At 23.3% G+C, this 19,804-nt stretch overlaps 4 protein-coding genes across 4 annotated transcripts; 2 read left to right on the top strand and 2 right to left on the bottom strand.

Annotated features, from left to right (window-relative positions):
- Positions 1-3,154: 3,154 nt before the first annotated feature.
- Positions 3,155-5,053, top strand: SRAE_1000203600 (SOCS protein, C-terminal domain and Ankyrin repeat and Ankyrin repeat-containing domain-containing protein; the record flags this gene model as incomplete). The annotated part of the gene is made up of 5 exons (XM_024649065.1): positions 3,155-3,325; positions 3,384-3,458; positions 3,645-3,830; positions 3,900-4,118; positions 4,175-5,053. The coding sequence occupies 5 exons, from the start codon at positions 3,155-3,157 to the stop codon at positions 5,051-5,053; spliced, it is 1,530 nt and encodes a 509-aa protein (XP_024502979.1).
- A 358-nt stretch (positions 5,054-5,411) lies between these two features.
- Positions 5,412-7,036, top strand: SRAE_1000203700 (Tyrosine-protein kinase Fps85D; the record flags this gene model as incomplete). Its single annotated transcript, XM_024649066.1, has 3 exons — positions 5,412-5,704; positions 5,747-6,186; positions 6,240-7,036. The coding sequence occupies 3 exons, from the start codon at positions 5,412-5,414 to the stop codon at positions 7,034-7,036; spliced, it is 1,530 nt and encodes a 509-aa protein (XP_024502980.1).
- A 1,381-nt stretch (positions 7,037-8,417) lies between these two features.
- On the bottom strand, positions 8,418-11,020 carry SRAE_1000203800 (Glutamyl-tRNA(Gln) amidotransferase subunit B, mitochondrial; the record flags this gene model as incomplete). Its single annotated transcript, XM_024649067.1, has 6 exons — positions 8,418-8,906; positions 8,952-9,141; positions 9,206-9,533; positions 9,571-9,709; positions 10,605-10,799; positions 10,844-11,020. The coding sequence occupies 6 exons, from the start codon at positions 11,018-11,020 to the stop codon at positions 8,418-8,420; spliced, it is 1,518 nt and encodes a 505-aa protein (XP_024502981.1).
- Positions 11,021-11,162: 142 nt separating this feature from the next.
- Positions 11,163-19,327, bottom strand: SRAE_1000203900 (Translational activator GCN1; the record flags this gene model as incomplete). Its single annotated transcript, XM_024649068.1, has 5 exons — positions 11,163-11,411; positions 11,550-18,185; positions 18,291-19,084; positions 19,129-19,240; positions 19,289-19,327. The coding sequence occupies 5 exons, from the start codon at positions 19,325-19,327 to the stop codon at positions 11,163-11,165; spliced, it is 7,830 nt and encodes a 2,609-aa protein (XP_024502982.1).
- Positions 19,328-19,804: the final 477 nt, after the last annotated feature.

Below are 19,804 nucleotides of genomic sequence, written 5' to 3' on the forward strand. Positions count from 1 at the left end.
AAAAAAAAACTTTCCTTTTTTAGTTTTTTTTATTTATTTATTTATTCAAACAACTGAACTTAAATAATAAAATTTTCAGATATATATATATATATTTAAATAATAATTTTAAATAAAATTATCAAATTAAAATAATAAAATTTAGGCAAATATAATTTAAATTGATATATAGAAACAGCCATTATTTATGAAATGAAAAAAGATCTAAAATGATACACAAAATATAAATAGACTATATTTTTATAATGAATAATGCCCATTATTATATGTTATTCTTTAAGAAAACTTTTTAAGAAAATGAATATATGGTAACTAACAAAAAGTACATTGACAAAAAAAAAGTTTTTTTTTTTCTTAAATATGAAATTTTACTTTAATCTCTATTATATTGTTTTATATGAATAAAATAATCTACTATAGTAAAAAAAAATTATGTATTCTTATTGAAGATTAGTGTTTTTAAATAAACCACATTAATTTATATTAATTGTAAGAGGTATATACAAATATATTATATATTATATTTTAAAGTATTTGGTAAAGTTGTAGAAAAAAAAAATTAATAACAAGTAAATAAATTTTTTTTTTAATAATTATAATTTCTTTTTTTCAAACCACATATAAACATAATAAATATATCATATAAAAGGTATAATAAAAAAAAAATTATATCTAAGGAAAAAAAAAATTGTTAATGAATATTTTCAAACATAAAAATATTATTTTACTGAATTTTAAAATAAAAACTTTTTTTTTCTCAATAAAAAAAAATAACACTATAACATCCCATATATTATATTAAAAATCAAGCCTTTTATTAGCATCATAAAAGTTTTTAAAACATGCCTTGAAAAAAGATATATTTTTGTTATTTAAAATAAATTGGTAGTTATATCGTATAATTCTTTAATAGAAACTAAATTGCCATTTATTTAAAAATATATTTACTTTAAAAATAACTTTAATTTTTTAAATAAAGATAAAAAGGTACTTCTTAAAATATCTTAATGGTATATTATTGTTTTTATTTTAAAATTTATTAATAATATTGAAGAGTTTTATTTAGAAATTATTTTTTTTAATAGTAGAAAAAAAATATATATATATATATTTTATTCTCAAAATGTTACTTATGAATTTTTATTACATTAACAAAAAATTTAATTCCTTTTTTTTTTCTCTCCTTTTTCGTCATAACATAATATAAAAAATAAATATTAAGTAGGTAGATAATTTGTCTTAAGCTAAAAAATATAAAAAAAAAATTATAATTTAAAATTTTATATAATATTATTTTTAATAAAAAATATCAAGTATTTTTGTTTTAAGTAAAATTTTAAAAACATACTCTTAAAATAAACATTTTTTTTTTCTCATAAACTTTTTATATATACGAAATTTAACATAACTATATAAAGGATTTAAGAAAAAAAAAAAAAACTTCCCTATTTGGACAACATAAGAATAGATCATAAATTATTAAGTTGATAATAAATATAGTACTACTTATATCATTTGTTTCAAAAATTAAAATGTAAAAGAATAACTTGTATATATTTATTATTTGGTTGATTAAGTATTCCATCTTATTGTAAATATTGGATTAAGAAAATAAAAGAAAGTTTAAGAGTTATGAGGTATGAATGTATATCCTTTTATGATTTTAAACATTTTAAATTATTTTAATGTCTTTGTTCTATTTTATTTAAACAAGTTATTATTGTGGTTATCTTTTATTTCCTCATAAAATAATGAAATAAATGGATCACACTATGTTATTAGTTGTTGTATATATTAATAATTATAACTAATTTTATATAATATTTTATCAAAATTATTTGAATATAATAAACTTTTCTTATTTTTTTTTTGTATTTATAAATTAAAAGTTATTAATCACATTTTTTTCTTTTATCTATATTGAAAATTTCAAAATATATACATTATATATATATGATAAAATGAATATCTTCTTAAATTAATACATTAAAAAAAAGTCATATTTTTAACATATGATATATCACAATTTATTTTAAATCATCAAATATAAAATTAGGTATAAAATTGCTCCATATCACTTACGTATTGTTTTTAATTACTCAAAAACAGCTGACTGGTCAAGAAAAAAAAAAATCTAATAAACTACAAAGGTTTTCATTTATCACGAATATTAATGATACTTCATTTCTCCACAACACAAAAAATCAACTACAACAAACAAAAGAGTAATTTATAATATGGTAATATAAATAAATCAAAATTGAAAAATAGTCATAGACCTACAAATATATACTCAATTTTTTTTTTATTATAACTCATACTTAAGAATAATTTTTCTTTTTTTTCTACCATATTAATATATTATTCTTTGTCTTCTTATACAACTACATTTGTTTACATCATAAATATTTTAAAGTATTGTAAATAACAAAAAAAAAATATAATGATTGAAAAAAGACTGGAAGGTATAGTAAAAAGCAGGTATTAAAAAAAAAGAAGAAGAAGGTAATTGTAAAAATAATAAAAAAATTTTAAAAAACACTTTTAATTTAACAAAGTATATAACTATATCTAAAAAAAGTTAATAGATAGTTTATGTTTTTATTAAGTATATATTTCTTAGTAATTTGTTTGCTCCATTTTTCACCTAACATATAATATTTAAGCAATTGGTTTTCTTTTCTTTTTTTTTATATATATTAATATTTATTTAATGAAGACATACTTTTTTTTTTTGTTAAAAATCTATTAGTAATAAACTTTAAAATTTTTTTTTTATCCTATCTGCACGTGATAATTTACTTAATATACTTTAAAAAATAAAATCTTATTATTATAATTTCTTTATAAATTTTTAAAAAAAAAATATGTCTATCAATTATTATTTTTGAACTACTCAAAGTTTAATGATCACATACATTTATTATAAACATCACCTTAATCTTATGTTTTATAACCAACCCAAGATCAATTGTCTAGTATAAGTTAACGCAACATATATAAGCACCTGATTATACATTTATTTTTTAAAAAATTTTATTCGAATTTTTGGTGTATTTATATGTTAGCCTATGTGCCATAATAATATAAATTATTTTATATTTTAATCATATATATATAAATATATATATACATATTATTTAAATCAGAAATTATGACAAGAAGTTCAACAGATGAAATAATTGGTTTCAAAAATTTTAGAATTTTACATTCAAAAGAAAAAAATTTTTCTGCCCCTAATCTTTCAAGGAATATCTTACCTATTGAAGATAATTTATTTTATAAATGTAATAAAGATAATTGTGATGAACAAGGTAGAAAACAGGTAAGATCATTAAAAAAAATTTTTTAATTATAAATATTAAATATATATTTTTTTTAAGAGAATATTAGCAGATAAAATTAATAGTTATGCTCCTATTAATGAATTAAGAATTCAATTAATATATGGTGCTACGGTATGTTATATATATATTATTAAAAACTTGTTTATTAGTTAAATATTTATATAAATTTTCTATAAATTTCCTTAAAAAATATAGGAAAAAAAGTATATATATATATATTTATATATTACTTAAATTTCATCATATTTAATATAAATATATGTTTATATATAAAATATATTTTTTTATTTGATATAGGCATATGAGGCTGTAACACAAGGCTTAACTCCACTTCATTATGCCTGTTATCGAGATTATTTTGAAGCAGCAAAATTACTAATTGTTAGAGGAGCAAATGTTAATGCAATAGATGAAGCTGGATATACACCATTACATCTTTGTGCTGAGAAAGGACATTTTAAGTTGATTAAACTTTTAGTAGATGTAGGTTAGAAATAAATTATTTTTTTTTTTATTTTTAATGAGACAAAAATATATAAAAATATATTATAGAATATGGCAAAAGTATGTTTTGTAAATAAAAAGGACAATGAAGTTACATTTCCATTACGTGATGGTGTTGATGAACCATTAGCAATGGCAATAAGAAGAGGACATTATGAATGTGCTAAATTTTTACTAGATTCAGGAGCTGATCCAAATACAAAATATTTTGATGGACCAGAAATTACACATGTTTCTTCAACAGAAACAAAATTTATTCATCTTCTTGTAAGATTTTTTTTTTTTATAATTAAATTTAAATATAATTAATTATTTTTTTTTAGTTGATTTATGGAGCTAATCCTAATTGTTATAGTCGTGATGGTCTTACACCTTTAATGAAAGCTTGTCGTCTTAAAGAAAAAGGTATAAATACTATTAAAATTCTTCTTAAATATGGTGCTAATATAAATGCGCAAGCTTTACCAAAACAAGATAATAGAACAGCATTACATTATGCTGTTTTGTCTGGTTCATATGAATTGGTAAAATTATTAATAAATTTTGGAGCAAAAATTAATATGGATAAAGGTTATGATAAAGCATCACCATTAGATTTAGCTGTTTTAAAAGATGACATTAAACTTGTTGAAATGATACTTCAAGCTGGTGGTGATCCAAATCTTGTCCATACATATATTGGTTCAGCATTACATCTTGCATGTTGTAGTAATCTAAAAAATCAGGTAGAAATTATTAAATTATTATTGAAGTATGGTGGTGATGTCAATTTAAAACATACATTTCCAGAAGGTGGAATTATGAAATCTCCTATGGTTGAATATTTTCGGTCAACTGAAAATGTTAATATTGAATTGGTTAATTTAATGTTATCATATGGTGGTAAAATAATAATGAAATCACCAATATCAGATCCAAGAGGGCAACTTAGAAATTTACTTAAAATATCTCTTACAAATCCAAATATTTTTCATGCTTTATGTGATTTAGGTGAAGATTATGATTCATTAGCTGTTCAAAGATTACCATTAACTCATAATTTAAAAAATACAATAATTGATAAAATGAATAATCCTAGAAGTTTACAACATACTTGTAGATTAATGTTAAGAAATTATTTAGCCCCATTAAATCCAACTAAAGTAAAAAAATTACCTATTCCAGAAAGTATCAAAAATTATGTTCTTGGAGTAACATATTAATAACCAATAATTATAATATTTATTTTTTAATAATGTTGTATATATTTGTTATTTTAATATATATCTAACTATTTTTGTTGTCCTACTTATAAAAAAAAAATAATTATAATAATCATTTACTAAAAATTTAAATATTATATATTTTTTAAATGTAAATTTTTTAAATATTTATAGAAATAAAATTTTTTTTAATAATAATTCATTTACTATATTAATGTCAATTGAGTTATCAAATATTATATAGTTAATTTTTATTAAAATGAATACTAAAAAAAGTAGAAAAGTTTTACTTAGGAAAACTGTAAAAAATGCATTCGGCAATACTATAGAAAATAATCTTTTTTCTACTAAAAAAAATATGTTTAAATCTAAAAAAAATAAAACACTAACTATAGATAAACAAAGCGTAGAACTTGAAACTCCAACAACTGAAGAAAATAATAATGGTCAATTGAAGACAAAAGAGAAAACTAATTCAATGGATGTAACTGTTACATTAGAGAAATCAAAAGATTTAGTATCTAAAAAAGGTAACATAAAAAGTAACACAAAAAGTAATATAAAAAGCAACATGCAAAACAATTTAAAAAGCAACATACAAAACAATTTAAAAAGTAACATACAAAACACTACAAAAAGTAAAAATATAAAGTAAGTTTAAAATAATAAAATATTAATATATTATTTATTTAGAGAAACATCACTTAATAAAACTGTTAAATTGGAGAATTATGATGATTTTAATATGGATACTTTAATGTTAAAAAATACAATTAAAGAACTTATAAAATATCCATGGTATCATGGACTTTTACCAAGAGATGATGTATTAGAATTTTTGGTAAATGAAGGTGATTTTTTAGTTAGAAAGTCAGAAGTTAACAATTTAACAAGATTTGTACTATCTGTTAAATGGAAAAATAATCAAGTTAGTCATATTGTCTTAAATTGGCATGATGGGATGTGGTATATGTCAAAAGGAGAAATTAAAAACAAAGTGTTGGATGAATTGCTTAAAACATGCTTAACTAACCAAATACCAATAGGAAACAATAAGGTTATATTACAGAAAGCAATTGTCAAACCACCTTATTATATTGATCACCAAAGTATTAATATAATAAAAGAGATAGGTATATTTAAAATATTTTTTTTTAACAAAAATTATAATATAACATTTTTTTAGGACATGGAGCATTTGGCGTTGTGTGTATTGGAACATTTATATCAAATAGTATTATTACAAAATGTGCAATAAAATCTTTAAAACTTGCTAAAAAAATTGACAAAAATCAAAGAAAAGAATTTATAAAAGAGGCAAAAATAAATTTAAAATTAAAACATGAAAATATTGTTAATCTTCATGGGTTTGCTGTAGATCATGAACCACTAATGATTGTTCTTGAATTTTGTGAAAATGGTGCATTAAATTCATATTTAAAAAAGTTTCCAGAAACATCTAACACTGTATGTACAAATTTTGTAATTGATGCATGTAGAGGAATGTGTTATTTAGCAAGTAAAAATATAATACATCGTGATTTAGCTGCTCGTAACTGTTTAATAGATGGAAATTTAAAAGTTAAAATAAGTGATTTTGGTTTGTCTGTAGCAAATGTAGTATCAATTACATTGAATGCTAAAACAAAAGTTCCTATTAAATGGCTTTCACCAGAGACAATCAGAGAAAAACATTTTAATTTAGCTACAGATGTTTGGTCTTTTGGTGTCGTTATTTGGGAAATATTTTCACGATGCCAATCAGAACCATATCCTAAACAAACAAATACCGAAGCTAAAGAAATTATTATATCTGGTAACAAACCTATGAATCCACCTCCCAATACACCTAAACTTATTGCACATGCAATGGATAAATGTTTTACCCAAGATCCTAAAATAAGACCAAATTTTGGAGATTTAATGAAACACCTATCACCAAATGAAATTCCACCAGGTGATGCAAATTTCTGTACATATTAATGTATTTCAAGATAACAATTTATGCTTAACAAAATAAATTAATGTTTCTATATATTCAATAAACATATTTTCTAAATATGCACTTTCTTTAAAAAAAAAAACAAAAATTTGAAAAATTATCAATTATCACGGAAAAGCAAAATTATTTTTGAAAGCATAATTTATTTATTGATATGGGAAATTTAAATATATATATATTTTCTTAAATTAAGATTGTAAAAAAAAATATAATAAATTAAAGTTAACTAAAAAAAAGTTATTAAAAATATAATTTATATTTCAAAATTATTATGTCTAAAACCATTAAACTTATAATTTATTAATTATTAAATAAAGCCTGTAATTGTCTAAGACAATATTAAGAAAATATTTTATTGATCTGTTGGAATAAGAATTTATAAATATTGTATAGATTACTCAATAAAATATTTAAAAAAAAATTTCTATGATAATGCATAAAAGTTATTTACAAACACTATTAAAATAAAAATTGTAATTGCTTAAAATTATAACACTAAATAAAATACAAATTTCTTTTTATCTATTTACCAATACACGTTATCATAAAGTATGAGTTAAAAAAAAAAAGAAAAAATATTTTAGATATTAATTAAAATTTTTCTATGATATACATATAGAAAACAAAATTTGACATTTTTAATTAACACTAAAAATAAGAATGATTAAATATTTTTAAACTTTTTTTACTTTTAGATAAGAAATAATAATTTAAATTAGTTTTTAACTCTTAAAATTATAATTATTTTAAAATCAATTGTTGATTATATAAATAAATATAAATTTTTGTAAAAATATTATTTTAATTTTTATAAAATTATGGTATTATAATTTTAAAAGAAAAATAATTATAATACTTGTTATATCAAATTAGTTAATGGAATAGTAAATTTAAAAGCCATCAAATAAAGATGTATACAAAATTTATTTAAAATTATATCATAAAAAAAAATATTATTAATAATATATAAGATTAGTTTATATTAATAGAAATCAAACAGGTTTATAGAAAAGATATAAATTTTTTGTTAAAATTAATAACTTATACTACTTTTTTTTTCTTTTATCAAATTTGAAATTATAAAAAAAAATTTTTTGTCAAGTGTTAAAATTAACATTATTAATGTCAAAATATTTGTGTTCAATTTCAACTGGTAAAATTAACCACATTCACTAATCATAAAGTCAATGAACCAGACATCACCTTTATTTTTTTTAATTTAGAAAGCAGTTATAAGATAAGATTTTATATATAACTTAAAATAATATTACACAATATAAAAAAAAGATATAACAAAAGTTTTATGAAAGTCTCTTAAAATCTTATCCTAACATTAAATATATCAAATTTTAACAAATAAATTTAAGAATCTAATTTTCTCCGTAAAAACTTTTCTAAATCCTCTAATTGAATAGTTTTGTTACATTCATTAAAAATCATATTTCTTAATTTATTAAAATGTTTTGATTTTCTTTCACTCTTAAGTTGTTCATATAATTTTTTCTCCTTTTTACATACTTTTTCAATATGATAATTTATTTCTTCTTCACTATTTATTCTCCAAAGATTGTTAGATTTAATTATTTTAATAATTTCTTCTTCATCTATCTTAACTTGTAATAAACATTTTTTAAGCAAATCAATAGCCGTAAGCTTTGTTATTTTATTTTCATTTTCTAAATTTACAACAAAACAAAATGTTTTAATATCAGTAACATTTATTAAAGGGTATTCCTTTTTAATTTTATCACAAATAAATTTAAGTTCTTTATACCAATTTAAAAAATTTGATAAAGGTGTATTATTTAAAGGTAAAGCTATATCCATGAAATGTTTACTTTTTTGATTAGTCTAAAAAAATGTATGATTATAAAAGTAAAATAATAATATTTATACCGTAAATTTTAGTGCTTCTTTGGGATTCATTCCATATTTATTAATATAAATTAAGTGAGGAATATCTTCATAATTTATTAATAAATTATTAAGTAATCCTTCTTCAATTTTTAATAATGGTAAATTAGGTTCAACAGTAAACCTATAATCAATTATTTCACCTTCTTTGTCTCTTAATGGAACAGTTGTACTAAAAGAATATTTAATTTATTTTTTATATATAGTTATAAATATTATGATAAATTTATCCTTACCCATCTTCACAAACTTTTCTTGTTTCATAATTTATTCTTTCACCTTTATTTAATATATTTGCATGACGTAATATTTCAAAATCTATAGCTTTAACAATATCTTTAAAACTATTAATATTTTTTACTTCTGTTCTTTCACCCAACACATCAATAGGAGCATCTTTTTCTATTAATGAAATGTTTGCATCAACACGATAATGTCCTTTGTGCATTTCGCCTTTACTAATATTGTTATGAATTAAAAAAATACGTAACTGTTCGAGAAATGACACTGCTTCTAACGATGATGATAATGTTGGTAATGTAATAATCTCAATTAATCCAACACCTTTAAATATTGAATAAATAAATATAATTAAACAAACCTGCTCTATTAAGATCAATTAAACATTGTTTTTTTAAATCTACAATTGTTTTTCCAGAATCAATTTCTAATTGTACTTGTTTTATCATAACTCGACTTTTTTTAAAATAATCATTTTCCTTATTTAGAGATTTTGTATTCTAAAAATATATTATAAATATAATGTTTAATAATTTGGTTGCTTTATCTAGTTTGAATCATCACGAAGCCAATTTAATCTCAATCAAAATTAACTTCTAGACGATTCGAATCAGGTAAAGTACCAATTTTTATTTTTTTTTCCAAAATTATGATATTTAGAAAATTATAAATAAACAACAAAAAGTTACGTTGATACATTTCAATTACTAATTTACTGGTTAAAATTTTAAATAGATAAAATAAATACAATATCAAATAACCTTAAATTAAAAAATAATTTATAATTTAAGATTAATGGTGAAAAACAAGAAGGGAGTGCCTTACATTTTAACAATTAAATGACTCATTATTGGGTGTAAAAGAATTTGTATTAACAATGAAATAATCAATTATAATGATTTTTTTTAAGAAATTTGGCGCCTTTTATTCATAATAATATGACTAATTTGAATATATATATATTTTTTTATTCTATATACAAAAAGTACAAATTTCTTTATCTCTTATCGTACATAGGATTTTTTTCATTATTATTTAAACATATAAAACATTTATTTGTTAAAAAGTACATGACTAAATAAGTTAGGTGTATTTTTTTTGAATCAAACTAATTACCATTGTGTGTTTATCTTTTTTTTTTTTTGCTTAGAAAGAAAATATTAGTAATAAAGATTAGAAAATAAGATATATTTTGTTGTTTGTTATATATTTTAATTTCAATATCAATCAAAGTTTTGTTATTTTGTATAATAAAGATAGTGTAAATTGTTTAAATACAGATAAAAGTAAAATACTTTCAAATATTTTGATGGATGAAAAATTAAGAAAACTAATGATAAATTAAATGAATATCAATTCAGATAATTTTTTTTTAAAATATTTAAAATTACTTACATTTTGAGATTCTTCTTGAGTTGAATAAATTGAAGAGTATGGATAATAATCAAAATAACCATTTTTTGCAATGGGCATTTCATTTTGTGTTATTTGAAATCCCATTGGCATATCTGGATAGAAATAATGTTTTCTATCAAATCTTGAATATTTTGGAATTTCACAGTTTAAAATTTTACCTGCTTTTAATGCCATCTAATTTAAATAAAAAAAAATAAATAAAGATCATAATAACTGACCATAACACATTCTTTATTAAGAACAGGCATAGTTCCAGGAATTGCACAGTCAAAAATGTTTACAGCTGTATTAGGTGGAGCATCATCAAGAACAGGAGCTGGGGAAAATAACTTTGTTCTTGATGCTAACTGGGCATGAATTTCAAGACCAATGTTTATACGAAATTTATTTAACATTTGCTAAAAATATATTTAATTCTAATAGATATAACAAATATTTATAAGTGTAACAACTTTTTAATGGTGTAAATTAAACAACAATTTATTAATAAAGTTAATTATCAATAATTCAATGGTAGGCATAAAAAAGTTTTTTTTTCTACTCAACACTTAACATGTTGTCTAAAGATTCAACAGAATCATCGGTATTTTTCAGTGCCTTGATTAATTGTTTTTGATATGTATCAACAAGAACAGCTTTTACACCTCCAGTCAATGTACCAAGGTACTCTTCGTATACATGATCATTTTTTCTCAATTTAAATACTTCTAATAATGCATGCTCAGAAGATACTCTTACAGCAAGATTTCTTTCCTTTGTTCCATTTACAAGTGATGGTACAACTGTCTAAAATGTAAAAAAACATTAAACAAATGTAAGTATCATAAAAGTGCAAACATTTTAATGTATACTTATATTAAAAAAAAAAAGAAAGAAAAAAAAAACATTTAAAATAAAAAAGAGATGATTTACATCTAAACTTACCTTCAAAAGTTCAATTGAGGGAGTAAAAATATTTTTAAAGATATTTTGAATAACAATAGCTACTAGTCTTTTGACATCATTTGAATTATGATTTATTGTTTTTGCAAGAATATGAAGAAGGTCTTTATCAAGGGCATCTTTCATTGAAATCAAAATATATCCAGCTGAACGAATTGAAGCATCCGCAACAAAAGCTGATTCATTTGAAAAATTTGTAGATAATGTATTTGATATGTTTTCGTATCCATAAACATCTATTACTTTATTTGCATTTTCTGATGATAAAAGTTGTATACATGTTAAATTAAACAATTTTTGATTGCTTGTTCCTTTGTTTATTTCAGTTAAAATATTTAAAGGCCATTGAGAACAAAATTGTACAGTTTCACCATATAATGCTCCACATGCTCTGATAACATCTTCATTACTATTTATATATTTTTTTCCAACATTTATTATACTTTCAATACATGTTTCAGATAACTTAAACCCAATTTTTTTGACTAAAGCTCTAAATGAAATGACAGTTGAAAGGAGAAGATTTTCATCTTCTAAATTTGATAATAATTTAACAAATTCATTAACAATGTTTTCTGGTTTTGGATGAATTTGAATTAATTTTGCCAATGCACCGCCTGCAGCAAGTCTAACTTTTTTAGAAGATGGTTCCTGAATAGCTTTAATAAATGTTGATTGTAATTGTGGAAGGAATGCAGAAAGGAGATTAATAACTTTATCTAATAATCTTGATAATGTTTGAATGATAGCAATTTTAACCTCTGGTGGGTAACGATCTCCAAGAACTCTAATAAGTGGACCAGTTGCATTAACAACGTGACTTTTAAGACTTGCTTGAGTAGATAAAAGAACAATATTACCAAGTGCTTCTCCAGCTTTTTGTTTTAATTCAACACCACCATTAATAATTCCTTCACGAAGAATTGGTAAAAATGGTGAGATACCCTTTGGATGATCAAATCCAGGAATTTGTTCTTTTCCACCAATTTTTAACATTTTTTGTATACAAGATTGAATAAGAGGTATTGTATTAAATTGAACAGATTGTTCCATATTTGATGTCAAAGCAATTAATGTTCTAATTGCACTTTCAACAATTTCAGGTATTGGTGAATTATAAAGAGAAAGTGTACCAGGAAGAATTTCATTAACAAATTCTTCAAATTCACAATCACCTTCAGAAATATATCTAGCCAATAACATTGCTGATGGAATATGATTTTTTGAAGTTGCTCGATTAAGTAATGTTGATATTATTTGAGCTATTCCATCATAATCATCAACAGACAATAAAACTGGTAAACAATTATCAATTTGTTCTTCATTATCAGTATTTTCACAATTATCCAATAAAGCTTCAAGAATTTTTGGTAAATTTTTTCCAAGAGAATCTCCTGCAGCAGCTGAAATTTTACAAAGTGCAACTACATTTACAGGTGGTTTTGTAAGTTTTGGTAAAAGATAAGACATCATTTGACGACTATTACTTTGAACAACAGCACAAAGTCCTCCAATAACTCTTTCTGAATTTTGTTTATTATCAATATCTTTTAATAATGGTACAACTATTTCATCTAAAGCAATATTTCCAACAGCTTTGTAGAAAGCAGTGAAAAGAGTAACAGCAGATTCACGAACATCTTCATTTTCATCAGATAAACATCTTCGTATTGGATCAATAAGATTTTCTGCATAAATAGAAACAATTTCAGAATTTGTATTATCAACAATTTCACCTAATGCAATGGCAACTCCTTGACGTTGTGATGGATTGTCAGAATCTAATTGTTTAGTAATTACTGGTAATACATGAGTCATAACTTTTTCTCCCATTTTTTTAACAAGTTCACCTAAACATTTTCCTGCCATTACTTGTCTATCTTCAGATGTTGATGAAAGACAATCTAAAATTTGTGAAAATAATGTTCCCATAATTTCTTTTATTGTCTTAGGAGTATTAGATACAACAATTTTCCATACATGAGTTGCAGCAGTTCTTACTTGACCAGCTGTATCATTTCTACAAAGATATAATGATGCAAATATTTGATCTCTTGTTTCTTGGCCTAATTTTTTTATAATAATAGAGTTTGCTTCATCCATTCCAAACGTATCATCTTCCTCAGCAGTATTTGATGTCATTTTACCAGAAACACCACTAACAGTAAATAATAAATCACCAATAAGAGTAACAGCAGCATGCCTAATTCTCCAGAAACTATCAGTAATTGCTGTTTGAAGTTGTGGTAAGAGTAATTTTTGTGCAGAAGTACAAAATTGATTAATAAGCCTTTGTCCAGCTTTTAAAGATGAATCTCTAACAAATTCATTTTCATCTGAAAGTCCTCGAAGTATAGAAGGAATAACTTGTGATAAATAAGGAATAAATTTTTGTTGGAAAACGAGTGGGAGATAAATGTACATCAGCGTAAATCCATCTCTTACATTTGGAGGTAAATTTGGTTGATTAAGTTTGTTAACAATTTGTGGCATAATATCATCCAATGAATTTTCACCAATACCATAATATATTTCTGATAATCCTTGTGCTGCACCAGATCTTTCAACAACACTTTCTTCTGAGATAAGTTTTTGACTGAGCCAAGGAAGAAGTTCCATTTGTAATTTTTCAGAAGTTTCACCAAGAGCATATTTAATAATACTACCAATAGCTTTAGCTGATATGGCACGAATATCTGGAACAGGATCAAAAAGTGATTTTTTAAGACCGGGCATAATTTCATATAAATAATGTTCCATATCACGTTTATCAGCTAATTGATAAATACTTGCAATAATGTTAGCAGCCATCCTACGACCATCTGTACTTTTTTCATCAAAACCTCTTTTAACAATTGGCATCATCATAGATAATGATGGGGTATCAATAAAGTGAGCAAATCGGATATTAAGAATTGTTGTTAATGTAGAGACAGTTTTATTTCCAGGATCAACAAGAGCATCAATCAAATGAGATGAAATAGTAAGCATCTCAGGATTTTTAATAACTGTAGAAATTTTCTTCAAAGCATCTTCTGATGCTGATTGAACTTTTGAATGAGAATCAGCCAAACATTCAATAAGTTTTGGTACAACTGATGCAAGACATACAGACAATTGTTTTGGTGCCGTAATAGCCATGTTACCAAGTAATTTAACACAAACAACTTTGGTTCTCCATGCATCTTTATCAATGACTTCCAAAACAACTGGAAGAATTAATTTAACTCCAAAGTTAGAAATTTTTGACATTATACAATTACAAGCATCCTCAGCAGCATAACGAACATTCTCATTAGTATCACCATATGCTGTTAAAAGTTCAGGTAATAATTCATGAATATATGGTTCAAAAGCTTGCCCTAATGCATAACCAAGCATTTCCATTAATAAACAACAAGCTTCTTTCATTTGTGGATCTTTTTTATTTTTAAAACCATTTTTTAAAAATAAATCTACTTGTTGTTCTTTCATTGATTTAATACCAAGTCCTTTGACAATTCCAGCAACTCCATAAGCAGCACCTCTTCTTTCTCCATATGTAGAAAATTTAGCAGCACTTGTTAACATAGATTTTAACAAAACTTTACCATCCTCAGGTCTACTTGCAATAAGTGCAGGTAAACATGAACAAACACTTTCTTGAACTGGTTGAGATGGTGTTGTTAATGTTGACATTAACTTCATTAAAATTTGTAAAACTTTCTCATCATTTGAATCAAGATACTTAGTTAATGTACCAAGTAATATAACTAATCCTTGCCTCATAATATCATCATTTTCATTTGAAGATAAAGAAGCCAATTTTTCTTCTAAAAATGGATAAAATTCATTGACATTACTTCTTCCATGCTTTGTTATAATAATTTCAGCAGCTTTTAACATTTTTTGTCTTACGGAAGCATTATGGTCAAGAAGTCCAATATCAACAACTTTTTTTAAGAAATTAAATGCTTCATTAGATTCAATCTTATTTGTCAATTTAATTAATGCTTCTGTAATTCCACTTCTTTTTTCCCATTCATCATATTCACCTCTCAATAATCTTCCAACTGAATCATACTCAGCTTCAACGATTTTTGAATGTTTAACATACAAGTCAAAAAGTAAATTAATTATTGTTATTTTATATTTTGGCATATCATCAACAATCTTCAAAATAACATTTGATGCTCCTTTGCGAATAAATTCATTAACATCCATTAATCCTATGAAAATATGTGAGAATAATTCTGCAGAAAGTTTCAACTCCAAATGTTTCCATAATTGTACTGCACTACGATTAACCTCATCATTATCATCATTTATAATAATTGATAATGTGACAATTAATTTTCCTTTAAATGCCTTTGATTTATGAAGTAAAACAGATACTTGATGATGCATATTATAAAACATATTTAAGATCATAAGACGAATTTCAGATTTTGGTTCTTTTAAGTGATCCAATAAATAACAAAGAAATTCTTCCATTTTTTCTGTTGGTATGGTACATTCAGACATAATACTTGCTAAATTTTGAAGAACTGTTCTACAAGGTTTTATTAAATCCATATCAGAATTTTCAATAAGTACAGGTAATGTCATTGTTGCAAGTTTTAAATATGGAACAAGAAAAACATCTTCACCTTTAATAAATTTAAGTGAAACACCATCTTGAAGAAAAGATGTTAATGAGGTTTTAATTGTTGAGTCAAAATCTTTTGTCATCATAATTTTTTCAATTAATGGTAACAAGAAACCAAGTTTTGATGCATTCATTCCTTCATTATCCATAAATATATCGATTTCTGTAGCAAATTCTTCTGGTATACTGACAAGCGCACACATAGAAGTTAAAGAACCAATCATTCTTTTTAATTGATCCTCTAATGATTCTTCACACCATTCATCAATTAGTTTTTTTGAATTATATAAACGTAATGTTGTAATAATGACTAATTGATGAAGATAATCTGATGATGGTTCAAAAATTGCATCTCTAAATGAAAACAAAGTATCAACTGCTATTGGAGCAACAAATTCAGATTGAAGTAAAGGTATAACAATATTGTACATAATATCAAAATGTTTTGTTACTCCTAATGGATTTGCTTTAGATGCTGCATTTAAAAGTCTCAATGGTTCATAAATATCTTCATAAAGTTTTTTCATCTTATTTCGAATTTCAGATTCTTTTTTTAATTCTTCAGCAATTGCTTTCTTTTGTTCTTCTGTAAATTTACCCTCTTTTCTTCTTTTTTCAGCAAGTTCTTTTCTCAAAGCTATTTCTGCAGCTTGCTCTTTTTTTGACATTCCACGTGTATCTAAAGAAGCTATCTCACTATCTTCCATAACAGAAACATTAAAAAGAACATTTTCAGGAGTTTGGTAAATTTTAACATCATTTTCAGGTATGTTAAAATATACACCTATCTCAAATTTGTTAAAATACTCTTCAAAATATTTCCATATGAAATCAGCTATTTCATGTCTTCCAAATTCTAAACCAACTAGTGATTGTATTGCGTTTTCTTTAACTTTTAATACAGAAAATTCAAATAATCTTTTTGTTAAAATTTTTTTAAATTCTTCACTATTAAGAATCTTCAATGTTGGATCATACTCACTAACTGTTTCAGCCCATAATCCTCTTGATATGTTAAAAACTTTATCCAAAGAAGTAACAAGTAATAATGTGACAACAAATTCATTAAACATTGACAACATCACTGAATCTTCCTGTGGTATAGGAGTTAAAATTTTAATAACATTCACTAAATGAATAGCTGGAATTTGTTTACCTTCACTATTAGCGTCAGGGAGATTTTTCAATGTTAATTTTAAATAAACTTTTTCAAAGTATTCATTCTGAATATTATTAAGAAATATATTTAAAACAAAATCAGAAAATACAAATCCATCAACTTTGGTAATTTTTTTGATTGTATTGTAAAAATTACTTCTTACATTAAAATCAGGATATAAACATCCAAAAATACTAAGCTTTAACAATGCATCTGAGTAATTTCCTATTTTATCATCATATGGCCTATTAAATGTAACTAAAAGAACAAGTTTAGATAGAAGATTGAAGCCATCTTTTCCTAATTTTCCATATATTTCTATATCATCATTCATCTTAAGATTACATAACTTTGTGTAAAATTCATTTGACAAAGAACCTTTTTCAATAATTTCATATTTTACCAATACATAAATAAGTGGTATCATTTCAGCAGTCAAATTACTTTTTTCATCAAAAACATTTTCCGACATCTTCTTTAACTGCGGACAAAATTTAACTGGATCTTCACAATCCATAAATTTTGCTATCGATAAAAATGCATTATATCTTATTTGTTCTTGAGCAATAGGTATTTTAAATATGTTCTCAAAAATATTAATAATTGGTTGACATTTTTCTTTTAATAAAACACTCCATTCTCCTAAGCACTGATAGAAAGCAATTGTAGATGATTCATTAGCTTCAGAAGACAAAGGTTTAGATAATTTTGAAATAACATTACTAGCAGTATTTCCAAATTCTTTTTTATCACCAGATGAAACATTGTTTAATGTACCTTTTGAAATTGCAGATAAAATATTAATTTTTTGAGAAGCATTGGTAATTTTTCCCTGAGAACCATTTAATATATCAAATAAAATGTTTAAACAACTTTCAATGGTTTTTACACATGACAATTTTTTGAATAAAACTTCAATACAAAGAAGACTATTTACCTGAAGTATCTCATCCGATGAAATGAGGCCTACAGAAATTGATTTAAATATATCTACGGCATATCCTGATAAATCAACAGAACAATATTCAATAAGTTTCTTAACACCAACAGTAGCAACTTCAGGACTTCTAAGCATACCTTTTTTAATATTAGGCATAATCAATTCTTCCCATTCATTTTTTGTTATTTTTCTAATAATATTTTGTGTTCCGGAGATAAGTGAATCAGATACTTTTGTTTTAGGTAACAATACTCCTTTTGAAAAAGCATCACAAAACAATAGAACAATTTGTTTGTCAATTTCATCTTCTTTAGAATATAACAAACAACATAATGCTATAAAACTTTCTGGATTTGATGCCAATTTTTTAAATACACTAATTAACTGCTCAATATTCATTTTTTTTCTTAATCTAGCAAGATGATTTTGAGAAAGTTTTTTACTTCTATTGCTACTGAGAGAGTATACTCCAGCTGCAGCAAGTGCTTCAAATGAATATTCAACCAAATCTTTTTCATTTTCCATATTTTCTAATTTCATCAATAATTCACAAATCCATTTTATCAAGAAAGTACTATTCTTAGCTGTTATTTTTGAAATGTATCCTGAATTATTTGGATATGAAAAAATGACTGCATCAGAAAGGTATTTTAACCCAAGTTTAATATTACGGTTAGATAATGCTTCAACAAGTAATTTTATGTTAGATTTGCAATTTTTATTTGTAAATCTTCTAACCATATTAGATATTGCTGAACGGAAGAGCATTTTATAGGCAACTTCCGGAATATCTAAAAAATTACAAATAAAAAAAATTTTATTTTACCTAACTAACCATTAGCATTTTTTATTGCTTCACTTAAATTTTTAAATACCTCTGCTTGATCTTTTACTTTATCATTAGTTGAACATGATAAATATTTTTTCACAGCATTTTTAAAAGGATCCTTAAAATTAATAATTACATATTTTTTTAACAATTATTTTTATCTTACAATATCCTGAACAGTATCTTTTTTCTCATTCTCTGTCATATTTTTTATTATACCACAATTTGAAACTTTAAACTACAAAGAATTTTTTATATTAAGTACATTATAAAAAAAAATTAAAAACAATATTTAAATTAAGATATTTTAATAGTAAAAATTTTAAAAAATACATTAAAAAAATTAATGTTACCATTGAATTATATGAAAAAATTGAATTATGTTGTTTTAAAGAATTGGGACATCCATTCACATTGCTGTTAACATGTCTACATAATCTACATCTTGAAACGAAAAATATTGGTAATAACTACTTGTCGAAAAGTATTCCTGATATTGCATCTTGTATTTTGAGATAATGGCATTATATGTTAGTATACCTCTCCCTGTATCTTTTTCCAATATTATAATTTTTCTGTTACAAAAATTTAAATAATACAATTAATCTCTAGTGTACAAAAAAAATTTTCGATTGTTTCTCTTGTGGTATAGTTTTCCAACTATTTAATACAACGTGTTATC

Source organism: Strongyloides ratti (assembly GCF_001040885.1).
Source record: "Strongyloides ratti genome assembly S_ratti_ED321, chromosome : 1".
In the NCBI taxonomy this organism is placed as follows: Eukaryota; Metazoa; Nematoda; class Chromadorea; order Rhabditida; family Strongyloididae; genus Strongyloides; species Strongyloides ratti.